General features: G+C 39.4%; 1 protein-coding gene across 1 annotated transcript in view; it reads left to right on the forward strand.

Annotated features, from left to right (window-relative positions):
• The first annotated feature begins 1808 nt into the window (after positions 1-1808).
• The window catches only part of stxbp5a (syntaxin binding protein 5a (tomosyn)), a 164426-nt gene continuing 145297 nt past the window's right edge, over positions 1809-20937 (forward strand). The window contains 4 exon segments of the mRNA XM_052011174.1: positions 1809-2242; positions 3053-3150; positions 17191-17272; positions 20108-20208. Of these exon segments, the coding sequence (XP_051867134.1) occupies positions 2096-2242; positions 3053-3150; positions 17191-17272; positions 20108-20208 (428 nt within the window). The 5' untranslated portion in view covers positions 1809-2095.

Here is a 20937-nt window from a genome sequence, read left to right on the forward strand (position 1 = left end):
GACGGACAATGAATGCTGACCTTGCCAGTGATGTTCAGATCCTGAAAAATGAACACAAAAATATTTCCTTTTTTTTAATGTTACAATTTTACTATCGCACAATTAATGCTATTGACTATTCCCACCAATGTCACTTGTTTGAATGACACTAGTGCACAATTAATGTTGCTATTTAATACTATTGCACTATTCAGGCTGAAATTCCATCCTGCCATTACACTATTAATGCTGCTATTCCTGTGCTGCAATTGAACTATTAACACTGTTATTTATAACTATAGCCACTATTCTACTGCTACCATTGCACTATTAACAACACAATTTACTACTTGTGTCAATGTGAAAACTGCTAGTCTAATGCTGCTATTGCATTATTAAAGTCACTATCTGCTACTATTGCCAGGATTAATGCTGCCATTCCAGCATTACTATTACATTATTAACACTGCTATTTATCCTAATGCACTATTAATATTGCTATTCCAATGCTGCTATTGCACTATTAACACTGCTATTTTAGTACTGTCATTGCAACCTTAAAACTGCTATTTAACACCATTGCACTATTAATGTTACCATTTTAGTGTTGCCATTACACTCTCAATGCTGCTATTTAACATGATTACACTATTAATGCTGTTGTTCTGGCACTTCTATTGCATTGTTAGTGTTGCTAGTTATTACTATTACCACCACTAACACAGCTATTCTAGTGTTGCTATTGCACTATTCTGCTGCTATTCACTATTATTGCTACTATTAATATTGCTATTTCTAGTGCTACCATTGTAGTCCTAATGCTGTTATTTGATACTATTGTCCTATTAATACTGCTATTCTTCCTGCTATTGCGCTATTACTGCAGATATTTGCTACCATTGCCACATCTAATGCTGCTGTTCTACACTCACACCACGTAACACTGCTATTTACTACTGTTGCCTCCACTAATGCTCTCTTCTAGTGCTGCTACTGCGCTAGTAAAGTTGTTTCAGTACTGCTGTTGCACTATTACAACTGCTATTTACTACTATTGCCTCTACTAACATTCTATTCTAGTGCTGCTATCACACTATTAACGCTATTATTTGCTGTTAGTGCCACATCTAACGCTGTTATTTTTGTGTTACTATCGCACTATTAACACTGCTTTATACTACTGTGGATTCTACTGTTTTTTATGCCGCTATTGCACTATTAACACTGCTATTTGCTATAACTGCTCTATTAATATCGCAATTTACAGCTGCTACTTCACTATTAGCTCCACTTTTAGTGCTATTTCCACTATTAATATCGCTGTTCTCGTGCTACTATTGCACCACTAACGCTGCTATTTACCACTACTTGTCACTATTAATGCTGTTGTTCTGGTGATGCTATTGCACTATTACGCTGCTGTTTACTACCAGTCACCATTAATGCTGCTGTGCTTGTGATGCTATTGCACGATTACGTTGCTGTTTACTACCACTGTCACCATTAACGCTGCTGCTCCAGTGATGCTGTTGCACGATTACGCTGCTGTTTACTACCAGTCACCATTAATGCTGCTGCTCCAGTGATTGCTATTGCACTATTACGCTGCTGCTTACTACCACTGTCACCATTAGTGCTGTTATTTCCAGTGCTGTGATCAGCACTGCCACGCTAACCCTGCCATTGAACTAATCGCGCCGCTCCACGCCCTGGTAGTGTCAACACTGGTGCTCGCCCTGCTCTGCTCTGCTCTGCTCTGCCCTGCGCCGCGCTCCAGCGCCCCAGGTGCACCGGCTCCCCCACATCCGGGTGCGTGCGCGCGCGCGCGGCGGCGCGGACTGTGCGCAAGTGCGGAGCTGCGGGTCCGGCTTGTGTGGCTGTGTTTCCGCGTCCAGCGGTGGGGAGGTAGGGCGGGCGAGGGTGGGGTGAGGTGAGGGAGACCGGAGAGCTAAAGGGCCGCAGCCCAGCCCGGCAGGCTTCGGGAGCAGGTGAGCGGCTGGGAGCCCGGGGAGGGCTGAGAGCAGCGCACCGCAGCGCGGCGCCCCGCCCCTCCAGCCCCGCGGCCTGAGCGCTGCTGCCGGCCGCCCTGTGACATGTGACGCGGGGCAGCGGCACCATGAAGAAGTTCAACATCAGGAAGGTGCTGGACGGCCTGACGGCGGCGGCGGTCGCCTCGTCCTCATCGTCATCGCAGCCCGGCCAGCGGGCCCCTGACAGTGACATCGTCGAGAGCCTCTGCTCCGAACACTTCCAGCTCTGCAAAGTGAGTGCGGCTCTCTCTCTCTCTTCCCCCCCCCCCCCCATGCAACCCACCCATCCCTCCCCTCACCTCACCTCCTCCTCCATCCCCGGGCCAGCAACAGCAGGACCAGAACGGGATAGGGAGGGAGGGTTAGGAAGGCACGGTCGGCCCCCGGGTAATGCGGCATTCAGGGGTCCGGGGCAGGACAGTGACAGTCAGCCTTCCCCGTTCCCGAGTGTCACGGCGGATCCCTTGGCCATCATTTCCTCTACGGTTAGTCTCCCATCTGTCAATCCGTATTTTACTCAAGGTAGACCTGTCCCTTCATCCTTGCCAATCCCGGTATCTCCATTCCCTCCCATCCACAATGCCCCTTCCTGATCCCTGTAATTTCCAGTCTTGTCCCCCATGCTTCATATTGCCAATCGCCCCCCCCCGAACTTCTGTCATTCCCAGTTTCTCTCCACCACTGCTTCAATCTTCATTTGCTCCTCCTACATCACACCCTTTCCTTTCCCTCAGCTGTTATCTCCCGCTTGGTTGGTCCCTCAATCCTACTTCCCTTTTTCCTCTCAGTCCCCAATCTTGCCTCTTTTGACCCCAACCTCTCTCTCTTTTGGCCATCAAACACCATCTATTTCAGCCTGTGCATCCATTTGTATGTTTGCCATTACCTGTGCCCCAGATCAGTCATATCCACTGCCAAATGATCACTAGCCTTACCCCATTCCCTTCCAACTCACATTGCATCCAAGGTTTTAATGTCTCTGTAGCCTGTTATTCCCCATTTCTTCCTTTTATACCTGGTTTTTCTGTTGCTACTTGTGTTAGACGGTTCGTCATGGATTTCCATATCAGCCTTCAGCAATGGCTTTCGATCCGGTGCAGAAAATCCTGGCAATTGGAACCCAATCCGGATCATTAAGACTGTATCCTTTAACTGCGATTGGAGAGAAATTAATGAGCTCCATTTATCGCTTGTAGGGCCCTTAGCACCTTGTTCTATGCCACTGGAGAGGCTGGCCAGTCATTCTGTGTCTCCTTGCCTTCTCAAAACGGTGATGGTGCATGGACTGATAGTATACTACATTTCTCCTGCTACAGCAATGAAGATGTGTAGGAGAAATCCTTTTTATGATCATCAGTCCGTGGAGGTAATGCTTTGGTGTTTGGTTTATCATTGTATCTGTCAATACCATGCTAAAATTGGACATAAATTGTGCAGCAATTAGTCTGCAATTTACTCATGTTGCACTTATTATGAATTCTAATTATCAGACTTTAATCAGTGGGTCCTGTGTCTTTTGCCTGTTACGTATTGTGCATATACAAGCGATGGTAGTTCATTTCTGGTTTGTCACATGCTTTGTGGTTCATTATCTATCTATCCATCTGACTTGGTACAGCTGCTCCCCTCTGTTAACATGTGCACTGTAGCTTGTTATATTCTACAACTGTGTTTTCATTGCAGCATACTTTGTTTGCCCTTGCTCTTTTTTTAAAAGAAAGATAATAGTGTGTGTTTCCTGCATTATTTATTATGATTTTCCTCCTTTGGTATTGTTTTGGAGACTAATTCAAATGTTCTACGGTTAATGCATTTGTGTTTCAGCGTAGAGGTGGCCTCTTGGTGGTTTGTTATGATGCATGCAGCAATTGCTTCTTTAAAAATGTTATGTATTTTGCAATGATTGGAGCTTTAGTGTGGTCAGAACATTTAAAGCTTGACAACCCAAGTATCAGATGTAAAATGTTTGTGATTGACCACGTATCTCATTTTCTGAAATAAGAGCTCATCAGTTGTGTGGTGTTTGAGAAGTTAAATGGGAATTAGGGGTCTGAGGATACATGATGAAAAGTATGATGAGCACCAAACAGATTTGGAAGCTCTTTCACTGAGGCTTCTATTCTGACTTGGCAAGTGTAAATAACCCATCAGGACTGCACTTGTGAACATAAATCGGTTCCATGTCTAACAATGCTTTTGATTTTTAACATTTCCATTCTTGTATTCAGATTCCCTTCCTTGCTTGTTTCTCAGCCATACAAACATTAGATCTCTGTGGTCCTCAAGTTCTGGCTTCTTGTGTAATTCCAATTTTCATCACTGCTCAGTTGTCAGGCCCCAAATCTCTGACGTTCCTCTCCTTTTAAAATGTTCTTTAAAACCTACTTTTTTGTCCAAGCTTTTAACCTTCTTCCTTACTTGTCCTTGTGTAAATCTGTCAGCTTTTTGTTTAAGTTCCTGTGAAGAGCATTAACATGTTTTATTAAATTAGTACATATTGGCTTATAATTATATCACAGTGTTGGTCTCCACCTTTAAGCTGATAACACCATCTGTTTGGTTCCTAACACAGCAAGCTGCTAAATAAATGGCAGTTGTTACTTAAGGGGCTATATGAATGCACGATGCTTTATTGCCCATTATTGAATTGCTAACTCAGGTATCCTGATGGGATGGCTGAAGTTTAGTTACACTTCTAAACATTTTAAACCTGTCCCCAATCCTTACCCTGTCAAGATTTTTCTGAAATTCTTCCCTGATTTGGAAACTCCATATCATAGATCTTATTCTTTTTAACGGGTCGAACTGAAACCATCCTCCCAATTCATGCCATTTGAATGCTAACAAGAAATAGTCACAAGTAATTTTGTTCTGATGTCCTTCTCCCCAGAGCAATATTTCTTAAAATGTCATTTTGTTCTCTGGAAATTACTACTGTTAAGTAAGTTAAACATCCTTGTCTGTCTAAAACAACAGTCATTCAGTTTCTTTTGTTTGCCTTCTATTCCAATGCTTAGCTCCAAGATAATCAGTACATCTGTAATTTTCTTTGTTTAATAATACAACCTTTCTCAATTTAATTTTGGGATGTATTGTTACACATTCATTGCGTGTCTGAAGTTTTCTCCATGCTCCTTCACGACCAGTTGACTCCAATTATTTGCTTCTGCGGTAATAGTTTCTCCCCACAAAATGTCAACCAACAATGAAGCCCTCCATATTTGATCTGATCTAGGTTGCCAATCCTTTGTTCTTCAGTTTGAAGACTGTTGAGTTGAATTCTTGACCTAATTCAGGTCAAATCGTTGATCTGAATTACTCAGCTATTCCATGAAAATCTGTTCCCCGTCTGGCCTTCGCTTCTCTCCTGGAGGTGTGCCGTTTCTTGCTTTGGTTCAAAATGCCAAGGGTTGCTAAACCTATCAGGGCTTAGGGTTACCTCTGGTCTGACATGGAGACAGCCTTTGTGAGCATGAATTGGAGATGTCAACAAACCTGGTACAAGACTGTATCTGGAAGCATTTGTACATGGGATGTTCCTTAGAACACAAGTCAATTGTCCCTGACCAAGCACAAATTCTAAATTTGCCACAGATCCAAGAAGTTACCTGTCCAGTTTATGTCCAGTATTCAGACTTTATCAATGTCAGTCTGCTGACCTGGATTTCATTTAAAATTAAACTTTTATTCTAATGTTGGGTTCAAAATGGGAAATTTCTGTTTAACATTGAGATAAACTATTAAGATTTTTAATTAGTCTGAAAGATGATGACTTTTTGGGACAAGTTAAAGCAAAATTATACAAATTAATTATATGTGGTTTAAATAGACTTTGGTGCTAATTCAGTGGTTGTGCTTGGAGAAATAATAAATCTAAGTGAAGTATTAAAAGATGTCTGACTTGAAGTGTTAAAAGATGTCTGATTTTGTATATAAATGTAGCCAGAATGTATATTTTTAATTTATAAATTCACTTTTAATCCTTATTATCTTCCTCCTTATCTCCTTCCTCCTGTCTGCTGCCACTGTCTCCCCACACCCACCCCAACTAGTTGCAGATGGGAGATGGAGTGTGTTCCTATGTTTTTGATGAGGTCTGATACTGGCCTAAGAGTTGCATGGCATTATGGTGATGATTTTGCATCTCATGATCAGTCGCTGTGCCTCTTTCTTTCTCTCTTTCCCTCTCCCTTTCCCCTGCTTCTTCTCCCTGTCTTACACTCTCTCTTTTGTCTGCCTTCATAAATGGAGAAATGGTAAACCTGGAAATAGTGGACAACAACAAACCTAGAGTGAAAGAGCAGCTGAAAGAATGTAGCATTAATTTGAAGAAAAATATTGGAGAAAGTAATTGGATTGAAAGCCAAAAAATCCTCAGGACCTGATGAGTTGCTATGGAGATGGTTGATGCACAAGTTGTCATCTTTTAACATTCCATAGATTTCAGTATGGTTCCCACAGATTAGAAGCTAGTAAACGTAACCCCGTTATTTAAGATGGAAAGAGAAACCAAGGAGCTTATAGACCAGTTAGCCTGACATCAGTAGTAGGGAAAATGGTGGAATCCATTATTAAGGAACTGGTAACAGAGCACTTAAAAATAAGTCGGAATGGACAGAATCTCTTTGACTCTATGAAAGGGAAATCTCATTTGACAAATCTGTTGGAAATTTTTTAGGTTATAACTAACATAAAAGATAAGGCAAACCAATTAAAATCATAGTCATACAGCACTGAAACAAGCTGTTCAGCGCACCGGGTCTGTACTGACCATCAAGCACCTGATTCCCATCAACTCCCTCCAGATTCTACCACTGACCTGCACATTTAGAGGCAATTTACAGTGACCAATTAACCTAGCAACCTGCCCGCCTTTGGGATATGGGAGGAAACTGGTGTCTCCTGGAGTTTGCATGGGGAAGAAAATGCAAATTCTACACAATCAGCACTGGAAGTCAGTGTTGAAGCCAGAAGACTGTAGCTGTGAGGTAGCCTTACTGCCCAGTTGATGCAGTGTATTTGGATTTTCAGAAGACCTTCAAGGAGCTACTCTAGATTATTTAATAAAATTAGAGTAATTTTGTAAAGTACAAATGTGCACTGAGATTTGAATCATGAACAGAAAACAATGATTTTAGTTAAGAGGCCATGACTAATGAGCTGCTACAGGGGTTGGTGGTGGATTCCTGGCTCTTCATAATCTAGATCAATGATCTGGATAAGAGGACCATGTGTAAAATCAGGTTTACTATTGATACAAAAATTGGTGGCTCTGTGGGCTGAAGGAGGATGCTGAGGGAGGCTTTGAGAAATATGGACAAATTAATTGAATGGGCAAGGACATGGCAGATGGAATATAATATGGAAAAATGTGTGGTTATCTGTATTTGTTGCAAGAGAATCTGAATCAAGAGTTGAGAAGTCTTGCTCCATTTATAAGGGGCCATGGTGAGACCACATCTAGAATATTGTGTCCAGAGCTGGCTCCCTATCTGATGAAGGTTGTATGTGTGATAGAGCAGTGCAGTGATGGTTCACCAGATTGATTCCTTGGATGATCCGATGAGGAAAGATTAAGCAGAACAAACCTATACTTTCAAGTTGAGAAGAATAAGAAATGATTTCATTGAAATGTACAAAATTCTGGTGGGATTTGACAGGGTAAATATAGGCTTGATGTTTCTCTTGGCTGTGATGTCTGGAACCAGGAGTCACAGTCTCAAAATACAGTGCTGGCAATTCGGGACCGAGATGAGAAGAAACCTCTTCACTCAGAGGGTAGTGAATCTTTGGAATTCTCTACCCAAGAGAGCTTTTGACAGTTATTCACTGAGCATAGTCAAGCCAAACATGTATAGATTTTTAGATATTCAGGGAACTTAGGGATACAGCACAAATGCAGGAAAATATTGCTGAGGTAGAAGATCAACCATGTTCTTACTCAATGATGGAGCAAGCAAGAAGGGTTGAATGGTCGACTTTGATTTCATTTTGTTCTCTTATGTCCCCATGTAGTCTTTCCTCCTCACTTAATAATCTTTGTGGTGAGGATTGCATTTACTTCTACTGGTCTGCAAATTAAAAACGACAATGGTGTGTCAGTTGGAGGGTACAAGTAGGCATCTAGAAAGCTGTATGAACCAGATGATTTTAAGCTTCAAAAACAAGTATGCACGAAGGATATTTTGAAATTCCCAAAGTTGGTATGTTGTTGTGTAACATGGGAAATTATGGCATAACTACATACCCTGTATACCTATATGAAATGCATGCACTTCTTGTAACCTTTGCCACTCCTAGAAATTATCTTTTGATCTTGGTCTCACTCACTGTGTGGAAATCATTCTATGCTCTTATGGAAATAAATGTCTTTAATTTCTCTTAGTGACAAATTAGTGGTTGCCCACCTAATCAAATGGTGCTTGTAAATAACTGCCATGATTTTTGGAAGTGAGTCAAACTGTTGAAGATGGGTTGAATAGCATAGATTAGAAAAAAAAACGTGGAGGAAGGAAATTAAAGCTTGTGTAAGTTAGAAGTAGAGTTCTGTAATTAGTTTCTGATGCAGCGAATATTTCTGGATGGATGAATTATAATGGGTCAGTGGCTTCTCTCATCTGTAATTTGTTCCGTAGAAGGTGATACATCATGAATTAGAAATAAGCTGGGGTTGAAGATGAGCAGGAAGATTATAGTTTGTATGCCTAAGTCCCTTATTCCCAAATTTATTCCTGCTTTGTTTAAAAAATAAAACTTTCATTCCTTGCAGCAGTTCACGACTCACCAGGTCCTTTTGGCACAAAAAAATTGCTTGCATCTATATAGCAGCACTCACAACCTTAGAACTGTCAAAAAAAACTTTGCAGCTGAATGCTTCTTGAGGTGTAAGTCACTTTCATCACACAGGACACTATGGAAAATGCCTGTCATAACAAGCAGCAAAATACTTGGATTAGATTCTCTTGACTTTTTTCCCCTCCCGTGTTGCTTGCTTAGTAAAGAGTGGCTGGGGCACCAAAGAGTGCTTCAAAATGGAGCCACTGGATCTTTTGAATCTGCCTGAGGTTTGCCATCTCAGCAGATAGCATCCCCAACAGTGCAGCATTGAATGTAATATATTGCACAACATGAGATGCAGACTGTATCAGCAGTTGTCAACAGTGCCCAAATTGCAATAATTTCTTTTGTAAGAAAATGTTATTGCCAGATGTGTTTGGAACAACTTGTTTGAGTTAGAGCTATTTGTGTATGAATTATGATATGGTATTTCAGAAACACCCAGTAGATTCACTTTCCCCAATAGAATTTGGTATACAGGTGGCAAGACCTTCAGAAAGGATTCAAGGGAGATGAGGTAGACAGCTTTGTGTGTGTGATAATTTGAACATTAATGAAACCAAATTAATATTAGAAGGGCAGGCATAAATTAAGGTCCAGCTTGCATTAAAAAGCAGGCAGAATTAATTATTTGAGGGTTATGTACAAGCATCAGATTGATCATGTAAGTGAAGTAATGGAATCAGCATGAGTAAATTTGAAAGTGCTTTCAGCTCTTCACTTAAAAATCTCACAAGCTGAAGACCTGCATTTTTATGTGATTGCTCCAGTAGCTATAATAGTGGTGTGAGTTCTGGGAGCTAGTGATCATTTTAAGCTACGTTTGTAAATCTGAACAATCAGCTGTTAAGAGTTCAATGTTGAATACATTTAAGAAAAAATTAATCCAAGATGAATTTTAAATTACAGGATTTTTTGTAAGTGGTACAGTTGAGGAAAAAATAGTTGAAGGTCAAATTAAAATTTGCTTACGATATATTCTAAAGGATCTTGAATTCAGGATCATTTCGGCACTTGGAATGTTAGTGATTTCAATGTCAGTATCAGAGAGGTCTCACACATACTAAATATATACCATGCAAGGGTTTGGTGGTATTTATCATGAGATGCTGGAACACGTGTAGGATGAAATTCACGAAGTGTTGAGAATTGTCAAGGGTGAGTCGATGGATGAACACTGGAGAAGTGTTGCTTTATTAAAAACAAAATATTGTAGTCATTAGTTGCTATGTACTGGATTACATAATGAAACTTGTATTGACAGTAGTCTTCAAAATTACTATTGTGACAATAAATTACTAAACAGTCATTGTGGCTTCTTCGAGCAAGATCATGGCAAACCGATCTTTGAATTTTTTTTTGAAGAAACTTCATACCAATTAGACAACAGAAAGCATTGAAAGTTAATCATTTCTGGATTTAATCAGTCCACCGTTGTCGACTGTGGCTTCAGCGGCCGAGGCCCTGTGCTCTTAAGCTCCTGCACCAAATCTCCCTTCCTTGTTTCCAAATACTTAACTGTTTGACAAAGCTTTATCATCTGCCCTAATATCTTACACGGCTTGGCATGAAATTTTATCTTCTAATGGACCTTGAGACATTTTGCTGCATTGAAGTTGCTATATAAATACAAGTTGTTGGTATAGTAGGAATGAAATTGAGGATGTAGTAATAGTTTTGGTCTTGAGTGATAAAGCAGAAGTGTACCAGAATTTGAAGACAGAAAACCACTCAGCAAAGACCATAACTTGATTGGAGTCGAATGGAAACTGAAGAAAAGGAAGTGTGCAAGATAAATGGGTCTAATCTCACAATGACAGAATTGAACTGGGCCCAGGTTAATTGATTGGGGAGGGATAAATGGCAGACCAAGCAGTTGGCAGTACCTAAGTATAGTTATTGTAGAATAATACTGTGGAAAATTGGAATTATAGAAGGGGGGGGGAAAGAAACTAGTTGGGGTGAGATGGGGATGAAAGATAGTCAACAGAAAGTGAACAGGAATTTAATTGAATAGGATGAAATCTCAGTGGTGTGAACACAAGAATGAAAGATTTTTTTTATATGTCAAAAAAAAGCAAACAGATATCTGAGTTTACTGCGGGTAATTGAATATAATATGTGATACTGATGCTGAGTTTATATAAAGCTCAGTTAGAAGTATGATCAGTTCTGGAAATCCCATTATGGAAGGATATTAGTGTTCCAGAAAGATTTCAATGAAGATTCTTAAGAGTCGTGCCAGGAAAATTTAAAAAGAGACTTTATTCACAAGGTTAAGGAATGGGTAGTCTAATGGCTTCAAAATTAATGAAGTTATTGAGAGGATAGGAAAAGTGAAAGACTGTTTCCATGTTTACAAATTAGTAACACCGGGATTGGGTGAACATTTAAAAAGGGTTTGTATTGATGCTGCTCTGCTGCAGTCTCTGACTTCTGTCCAGTATGGTTTTGAGAAATCCCTATCTTCACACCTTCACCTTTTTATGCTGGCTATCTCCCCTCTTTCTTTCCAATCCAGATGAAGGGTCTCGAACCAAAACGTCAACTGTCCATTTCCCTCCATAGATGCTGCCTGACTCCCTGTTCTTCCAATGCTTTGTGTGTTGCTCCAGTTTCCAGCATCTGCAGTGTCTTCTGTCTCCTATCTGCACTCTGTAACTGCTGTGTCATTCCTTATCAATAATGCAGCACCAGCTTTTGACCATTCACCATTCCATGATATCATTCAAGTTGCTGGATTCCAGGGATGTCATTGTTCTTCATTGATTCTTTTACTTCCAAATAGGCATTTATTTAGGTTTGCTCAAATCACCAGAATATTTTCAGATTTGATGATTTGGTTCTGAACATATATTTCCACTTCCAGTTTCTAGTGTAATTTGGGAGTGTGAATTCATGGATTCATATTATTAAACTATTGATAAGTAGATAACTTTATTAGTCACATGTACATCGAAACACAGTGAAATGTATCTTTTGCATAGTGTTCTGGGGGCAGCCCACAAGTGTCGCCACACTTCCGGCGAGAATAAGCTCAAATTTCCACATTACCCTATGAAAGGTATTTCTGACAACATTTTTTGAACTTTAAAATGAAGTTAGTAGAAGTGACTGTAAAACAATTAAATGAATCCAGCTATTAAGTAATGTTCCTGAGGGAAGGAAACTTGCTGGGTTGCCTGATCTAAGTTTATGTGATTTTTTTTAATCCAGTATCGAATGAATCTGAACACTCTATTTCATGTTATATGATTAGGTTGTAGTTTTGTCTTGTAACTAAAGCATATATCTTTTAAGAAATAGGAAAAAGAGTAAGATCATTGGCAGCCTTGAGCCTGCCCCACCATTCAATACGTTGACAGCTGTTTCAATTTACCTTAAATTCACTTTCCTGCCTTCTCCCTATGATCCTCGATTTTCTTATTGACTAAAAATCTGTCTCAGCTTTGAATATATCGATGGATTCAACCTCCACAGCTTTCTGGGGTGATGAAGTCCAAAGACACTCAAACTTTTGAGAGAAGAAATTCTCCTTCATCTCAGTCTTAAGTGGGCATCTTCTTATTCTGAGATTATGCTCTTCACTCCTGGGCTGTCACAAGTGGGGAGATGTCCTCCCACCATTTACCCTGTCAAGTCCCCCAAGAATCTTGTGTTTCAATAAGATCACCTCCCATTTTTCTAAACTCCAGTGAGTACAGACCCAACCTGTTCAACCTTTCCTCATAAGACAATCCCTTTGTATCTGGTAGTGAACCTTCTCAGAACTGTCTTGAATGTCAATATCTTTCCTTGGGTAACTGTACAGAGTACTCCAGATGCAGTCTGACTAGTGCCTTGTGCAGTTGTAGTAAGACTTCCCTGCTTTTATCCTTTACCCCCTTGAAATAAACGCCAATATCTATTGGTCTCCTGCACCTGTAAGCCAGCTTTCTGTATTTCACGTACGAGGACTTCCAAATCCCATTTTGCTGCAGCTTCCTGGTCTTTTTCCATTTAAACAATCTGTTCATTGTTCTTAATCCCAAAGGGAACACTTTGCAATTTCCCACATTACACTCCTTTAGCCAGCTTTTTGCCCACTCATTCAAGTATCAGTAATTCTTTGTAAACTATTTGCATCCTCCTCCTGGACTGTCTTCCCTCCACACACTGTTTTTTTCCATTCCTGCCTTCTCTTTAATGTTCATACAAGGGATGTCTAGCCCTTTCTAGAACAACTGGATCTTCCACCCAACATTAAGACTATTCAGCCCTTCCTATTTCAGACATGCCTTGGCCACCCTCCCAAATCCCTTGTGTATTTCTTGATTTTTAAGTTGTTTTTTCTAAAGAAAAATTAGGAACCTAAAGGCCCACTGGGAAAAATGTTTATTGTTTACATCATAAAACCACAATTAATGGTAGTCGTAGAGAATTTACATTTTACTTTCATTGTACTGTATATGGTTTCCAAAATGTGCATGGAATATTGTCTGTGGGATGTGCTGACACTGGTGTAACAGTGCAGGGAAAAATGAAAGAGTAAAAATGTGGGCGTGAATGGGGCAGAAAGCCAGAGGTGTGCATAGCTCTGTGTAGGAACATGGAAGATTCAGTCTGAGGATTTTCATTCCAGAGCTTGTATAGCCTAACAAAACGTGTGAGTGGTTTCCACTATTCAATCAGGCAATTTGTGGTTTTAGTAAAATAAAACTCCTTAAACATTGACTAGTGGAATCATTTTTGATGCTGTATTTATTTTTTGGCAGATTGCAAAGTAGGCTTAGTTCAGTTCTGTGCACTTGTGAATAAAGCACTGACATGAATAGTGAGATCCACTGCCCCTTTAAATGAAGCAGAGCTGAGGCCTTGTTGTGTCTAACAAGTGACAGGGATCCCACACATGTATTCCTCTAAAATTAGAGTTCAAATCGTGGAACAGTTTCACGATGTAGCTTGCAGAATCATGTAACATGAAATAGAGTGTTCAGATTCATTCGACACTGGATTTAAAAAAAAAATCACAAACTTAGATCAGGCAACCCAGCAAGTTTCCTTCCCTCAGGAACATTACTTAATAGCTGGATTCATTTAATTGTTTTACAGTCACTTCTACTAACTTCATTTTAAAATTCAAAAAATGTCGTCAGAAATATCTTTCATAGGGTAATGTAGAAATTTGGAAATGTGAATGATTTTTGTCTAGCAATGAATAGGACAAGAAAAAACTTGCAGAAGTGAATCAAAAATAAACAATGAAAGATTCAAGCCTCAATTAGACAATGTAAAATTCCCATATGGAATGTTAGTACACTGTACTTTACATGATATAAGACCTCGTATGATGGTGCTAAACTATTTTGCAGAGAAGACTAGATTAACAATCTGAGACACTTCTGTGGGCCACTGACATGAATGTTGAAGTTCCAAACTTGATTCCTCCCTCCTGTACTCTCCAGAGTCCAGTGGCAGAGTGCCAACTTCCTGCAGATAATCCAGCAAATATTTTGGGAAATTTTCCCTCTGAATCAATCTAGCTTAGACTTGGCAAAAGTTCTCCATTTGAATGGAGAGGAATGGATCAGAAGGAGATATGTAAATTTACTTTTTTTTAAATTGAAGTTAGTTTTTTAATTGTTAGATGTATGTGAATGTATTTGTTTTAAAATGTTTTCTATGTTTAATATTATATCATAAATGTTGAATGTTTTATGTTTTTAATAGTTTTTGATAAATCTGTGCCTAACATTCACAAATACTCTATCACAAATGTTCAGAATCTTTTAACAGCCAGTAACCCTGAAGCATGCCTCAGCCAGCTATCAAATTGTGACTGAGAGTAAGCATTGCTTTTTTCATTGGGAAGGCCCTGCATGGCATGGAGCCTTGGTGATGAACCCAGCTTTTGGGACAAAGTTACTGCTTCAGTAAAGTGTGGAAATGGTAGTGATGAACTAGGGCTGCTTCCACTCTGAGATAGACCATGCTATCCCACTGGGCCAGATGATCCCCGGAGGCTTTATATTGTTCTCCGTGAGTCTATTGTGTAGTTCAGAATGTTACATTTATAAAGCTCCTGGATTGTATTGTTGTCTCCTGTTATACTATAAATGTTGAACATTTTAATGCATGGTTAATTGTACAATACAGAAGTGTTATATAACTCCTGTGAAGTGCTTTAATGCCTTTTCTATGTTAAATGTGTTATGTAACTCATGTTAATAAGAATTGTGCTTTTGGGTTAGAGATCAGAAAAGAAACATTCTCCTCTTAGATTAGAATAGGCTTCCAAAGAAGATAGGTTATTTGGTATCAACAGATAGCTGTGAAGGCAAGTTGAATCACTACAGCATCTGTCAGGCATCCTGACAGTTTAAGGTTGTAATGATGATACAGAAAATTCCTTGTCATAGAAAAAAATGTGAATCTTGAAAAATGGGTGATTTTGTAGGCGTGGATTAATGTGTGTTTGGTTTGTTGGATAAATTTATTAAATTCCCAGCAGGGAACAGTGCTGGAAGAGAAAGGTGTCAGGTTTTGGATGACACCACAGGCTGGATTGTCTAAAGCATTGACCAACAGTTGCCACCTTAGTTTTGTGACACCATGCCGATGAAACCAGTCACTTGTCACGCAGCTTGGCCTATGTATCAGTGTGTGGCCCCCAACTTTCAACAGTCCAGCGCAAAAATATTTTAGTATCTTTGGACCTCTGAAGGTGTGATGTCTCTGGCTGTGTGAGAACATAAAGAGCTGTTTCTGGCTTGGCTTGAGATTTGAAAGTTATGTGCCCATATAATTATTTACAAAAAAAAACACTTATCAAAACATCAATTAAATGAAGATAGAAGTTGGTCCTATTTTTAAAAAAAATTACAAAAAACTTTCCACATTCCTGCTTGCTTTCAGATGATTGCTGTTTCTCATTCTTTGAGGGTGGGAGTAGGTGTGAAGCTACTACCTGCCTTAAAAATGAACTCAGAATGTACCACGTTTTATTGTAGCAATTATCTGGGGGAGGGGGGAGGAAGTTATGTGAAACCTCTCACCCCCTACTAAACCAGAACAGCACAGAATACACCATTGGATCAGCCTGGAGAAGATCAATGTTTCCTGGGCTGTGCACATTGCGGCTGCTATCACGAGGTGGGTGGGCAGAGGGTTGAACTAAACTGAAGCCCATTCTTTTCTCTTGAAAGATCACTCAGTGTTATTCCAAAGTGCAGTGGACGTTATCCCTGGTATTCTGCCCAGAATTTATCCCTCAACTACAAAATCAGTTTGTCTGATCATTATCACACTGAGGTTTATGGGAACTTTGCAAATTGGCTGCCATGTTTTCAATCTTATGAAGGCCACTGCACTTTAAGAGAAAGTAGTTAATTGACTCCAAAGCACTTGGGGAGGGACTGACCTTGTGAAAGCTGTTGTTACATCCACTGAAACAGGCAGACAATATCTCTGTTTATTTTCTCATCCAAAAGCTGACATCTCTAACAATGCAGTGTGCCCTCAATGCAACATTGAAATGCTAGCGTGAGGTTGTTTGCTCAAGGACTGCAGTGAAGCTTGAACGTATGACTGTCTAAGTGCATGTATACCACCTATTGAGCCAAGCTGCCCTTATGTAAGAGATTGCTTGTAGAATTTTGGGGGAAAGACAATTACTAGCAATTTAAGCAATCTTTTTATTTTAGCTTTGGCAATTTTTAAAGATATCTGCATTACAGATAATTCTGCCAGATACTCTTAAAGACTAAACCTTGTATCAGTTACAGGATTCTGAATATTCATTAAATATGTACAGCCAATGGTAAACCATTTAATGCATTGTGGTAAGTCTATGGTAAATGTCAGAAACTGAACTCTAGATTCAAGACTCACTGTCAATAAAGTGCTTTTTTTTTAAACACAAAAAATTACTCATTTAGCTGCTTCCAACTGCAGAATTCTGCACCACCACGTTAGGGTATGGAAATCTTGAGATTTTTTTAAAAAAGGAAATATTTGAGGTGCTCAACAGGATATGAAAGAGGAAAGAATAAAAGGTCCAAATTTGAATGAAACTGTGGAGCTTTAGTGTACATGGAGCTTAAAAAGAAAAAAAACACAAATAAAATTGGAGTAATGTTCATTTCCTCCCATTTACATCAAAACTAATGCCTTTGAAGCTGGTGCTTGAGTAGCCATGTAACATTGGCCTTGTGTGTAAGGCTTGCAAGCTTAATTACATGCACTGTTTCTAAATTTGGATGATTAGTGAGAAAAGTGCTTCTGCTTTGTCTAATGACCTGAGAACTATATCTGGTGTTAGCGTTGCTGAAAAACACAAACATTCCTTAACAATATGAATCTACAGCTTCGGAAGACCAGGCGTGGAGTGTTACTGCCAGCATGACAGTTCTGCAGGGGTGATCCAATTGCAGTTCTTGATCAATGAGGTTAGTTTATTCTGGGCTTCATTGTAGTTGAAATAGCATGCAAAATGTTTGTTTCACTTTTTAAGTGTACATATTTTTGAGATGCATTGCACAAGATTAATTTTTAATTTGAATTTATTTTGCAATCTTGAAAAAGGATATTTAAATTGAATAGTTTAGATAAAAGAATCATAACCTAACCAAAGAACTAAATTGGTCTTTTGCCAGTTAATATGTTAATGTATAAAACAGCAGTTGAAGGTGTGAATGAATTTTTTTACAATGTGCTTGCAGTTTTTCTGATGGTTTATGATGATTGTATGTTCATGGATCCAAATTTGTTCACTGCAACAGTGGATTGGATTTTGGATTTTACGTTTCCATTCACTTTTAAAGGGTATGTTGCACATGACACAAGATCTGTTGGTTCCACATCGTAGTTTTTAGTATTTTACATCAGTTTTCCTCCTGCCTCAGTTTTCTCGCACCCCATTTAGAGTCACTGATCGTCTGCCAACTTATTCTTTCTCTTCTATCACTCACCCATCTCTGATTTATATTACCTATTTCTGTGACTTGCCTCTTGGATGATTGCTGTCTTCCATGCCTGCTTGCTCTGTCTGAGAACAAACATTATCCCTTTAAAAATTGCAGTAATTGCTCCTCAGAAAGCTCACTGGCTCCTTGGCATGACCATTATGTAACCTGCCTTTATTGGTGTGAGATTGCATTGAATAATTGAGCAAGGCTCAATGAACTTTTGCAGATGCCATCTGAAATATTTTGCTTCAGGAAGATTTCTGGTCATCTGACTTTCCCACAGAATTCCTAGTATATAAAATTCAGAGACGGAGCCTAGCTTTGGGTATTATAGGTATAAAATCAAAAGAACAGGCAATTAGGAAACCATGCTGTGTGTGAGGCCTTGCTGTGCTAAATTGTTCACTGAATTTCCTACATAACTACAGTGACTAAATTTCAAAAGTACTTTGGGTTGTGAGTTTTTAGAAGTATACATGACCACCTCCCAAAGCTGCCTGGAACCAGTTACATAAATGACATGTATGTGTTAAGTGACAACCCTTTCACTGCAGGATTTTGGAACAAATAAGCACTTTGTTGGGTGAGGAACAAAAGTATTAAAGAGGACACCCTGTCTCTTCTAAGTAATTTTGTGGGCATTTAACGTTCTGAATGTGGTACTTCCCTCAATTCAGCACCATAATACTAGTGTATATTTTATGCTCTATGCCCAGAATAAGTCTTGAACCTGCATTCTTTTGACTGGGAGCCATGAATGGCAACATCAAGCCATAGATGATGCCTTTAAATATACCAGGGCAGTAAAGCAACACAGTTGACCTACCTTTTCAGCAGACAGCCTACAAATTCTGCTGGGACAATTGCAAAGGCATATACACAGACACAAATGATGAGCTGTTGATCAACCTTAATTGCTACTTATTCTCGAAATCGACCTGAACTAAACTGACTCATCAACCTTTCTGAGTAAGGGAATGTATGTATTTAGCAAGCTGATTAATCAAATCTAAAATACCAAGCTGGATGGAAGTACTGAAGGTGTAGGGGTCCGAATGTTAAATGTTGCCAATCTCATTGAATTGTCCCATAGTAATTTTTTGAGAATGTATGAAGCAGGGATGAATAGCTTCATTACTGGATAATTTCCAAGTGCTTGCCAAGAAACCAAGTCAGCTTAATCATTGCACAGTCTGCCCTCTTGGGAGTTGAAGTTCACTTTCCACATTTTCTGCGAAATGTAGATGGAGAATTCACTGGAATTAGTGGCCTTACTTTATCATCAACAGAAGAAAAATACAGAGTTTGCATTTACCTGATAGCTCCAACCCATTTCACACTTAATAAAATTCTCTTGAAGTATAGTTATTGTTGTAAGAAACAGGACAGCCAATTTCATGGCAAGACCCCCAAAACACCTCTTGGTTCAGGAACAAATATTAGGTTAACACGATGGAGAACTCCCCTGCTGTGTTTCAGAATACTGCTAAGGGATCTTTTGCATCCAGCTGAGAGGAGATGATGCCTTGATTTAATGTAGATCTGAAAGATGGCATCTTTGATAGTGCAGCACTCCCTCTATGACAGATTATGCGCACAAATTTACAAAGTGGGTTATTAATCCAAAGCTTCCTGATTCCAGGAGTATATGCACTACTATTGGAGCCACGGCTGATACCTACAGTTGCTTTTGCTTATTTAGAAAGCCAGATACATATCCTGCATGCTGAATCATAAAAGATGCCAGTTCCAAATCTTTTACCCTGGCTCACATGTAGGAATGCTGACAAGAAAACATCAAATTTGAATGGTTACTTTCCTTTTCAAGGAGATGGTTCCAGTGCCTGCTTCAGATATCAGTTTCGGTGAATGTTTCTAAGTTTTTCTCGGGTAGATTTTTTACTCTGTGGGAAAAATAAATATAACAGAATTATATATAGGCTGTTATGTTAGATGCCAACAGCCTTCTGGGACATACTGTTGAGACTTGTGAAAGCAGTGTTACTACAACCCTTTTTTTTCTAAAAGAGAACGTTATCTCCACTCAAAGATGGACATTTCCAATTCCAGGGCCAAATTTCTGCTTTGTTATGATTGAGGAGATTTGGGCAATTGGTGCTTGATTCAATTACTTTGCAAGTGGATTTCCCTGTGGTAGTCTCTAAATAGGCCAACTTTTTTTTGTGTGAGTTATTTTGCCTTTTTCTGGAGACTGAAAGGTTGTACGTCAATCAAGAAAGGCCAATCTTGATGGTCTCGTAGCTTTTTTGTGTATTGCATTGCTGAAAGATGTAATGTATTTTTGCTGTCCTGCAGGGAGCCCTTGTGAGTGCCTTGGCAGATGATACTTTACATCTCTGGAATCTGCGTCAGAAAAGGCCTGCCATTCTCCATTCTCTTAAATTCAACAAAGAAAGGTAGAGTGACTCTTATTAATAAAATCTTCGGTAGTCTACTGGTGTTCACAATGGATATTAAAGTGCAAGTTAAATATTTACTACAACGTTTAGAGTTTGGTATTTTGTGATTTATTCCATGTTTCTACTGGTCAAAGGGCCAGTGATCAGAGGGCATAAAGTTAAAGTGAAGATAAAAGTGACAGAGGAAAGATGAGGAGTAAAGGTTTTTGCAGCCAGTTGTAATGATCTTGAGTGTCTGACTGAAAGGGTATTGGAAGAAGATTAAATAATAACTTTGTAAAGAGAATGGGATGTACAGGATTGCATGGGAGAGTGTACTTCAAAGAGCAGGCACAAGCCTCCAATACAATTCCAGGTTTTGTATATCTGAACATACGATTGCTTAGTTTAAAATAATCCATTAAATTAATCTAAAATTTATTGCTGGAGTTTGTGAATCTTGTCCTCTCTCAAACATTGACTGGTTACACATCAAAATTACTTAAATAGTTTGAAATTTATTAGTTTACCAAAGCCTTGGAGAGGGATAGGAGCAGACGATATGGGAAAGTATTTAATTGGGGGAGGGGGAATTATGATGCTATTGGGCAGGAACGTGAGAGCGTAAATTGGGAACAGATGTTCTTGGGGAAGTGCAAAATAGAAATGTGGAAGTCATTTAGGGAGTACTTGCATGAGCTTCTGCACAGGTTTATCCCATTGAGGCAGGGTAAGGATGGTAGAGTG

The sequence above is a fragment of the Pristis pectinata genome, chromosome 3, assembly GCF_009764475.1.
Source record: "Pristis pectinata isolate sPriPec2 chromosome 3, sPriPec2.1.pri, whole genome shotgun sequence".
NCBI classification, from domain to species: Eukaryota; Metazoa; Chordata; class Chondrichthyes; order Rhinopristiformes; family Pristidae; genus Pristis; species Pristis pectinata.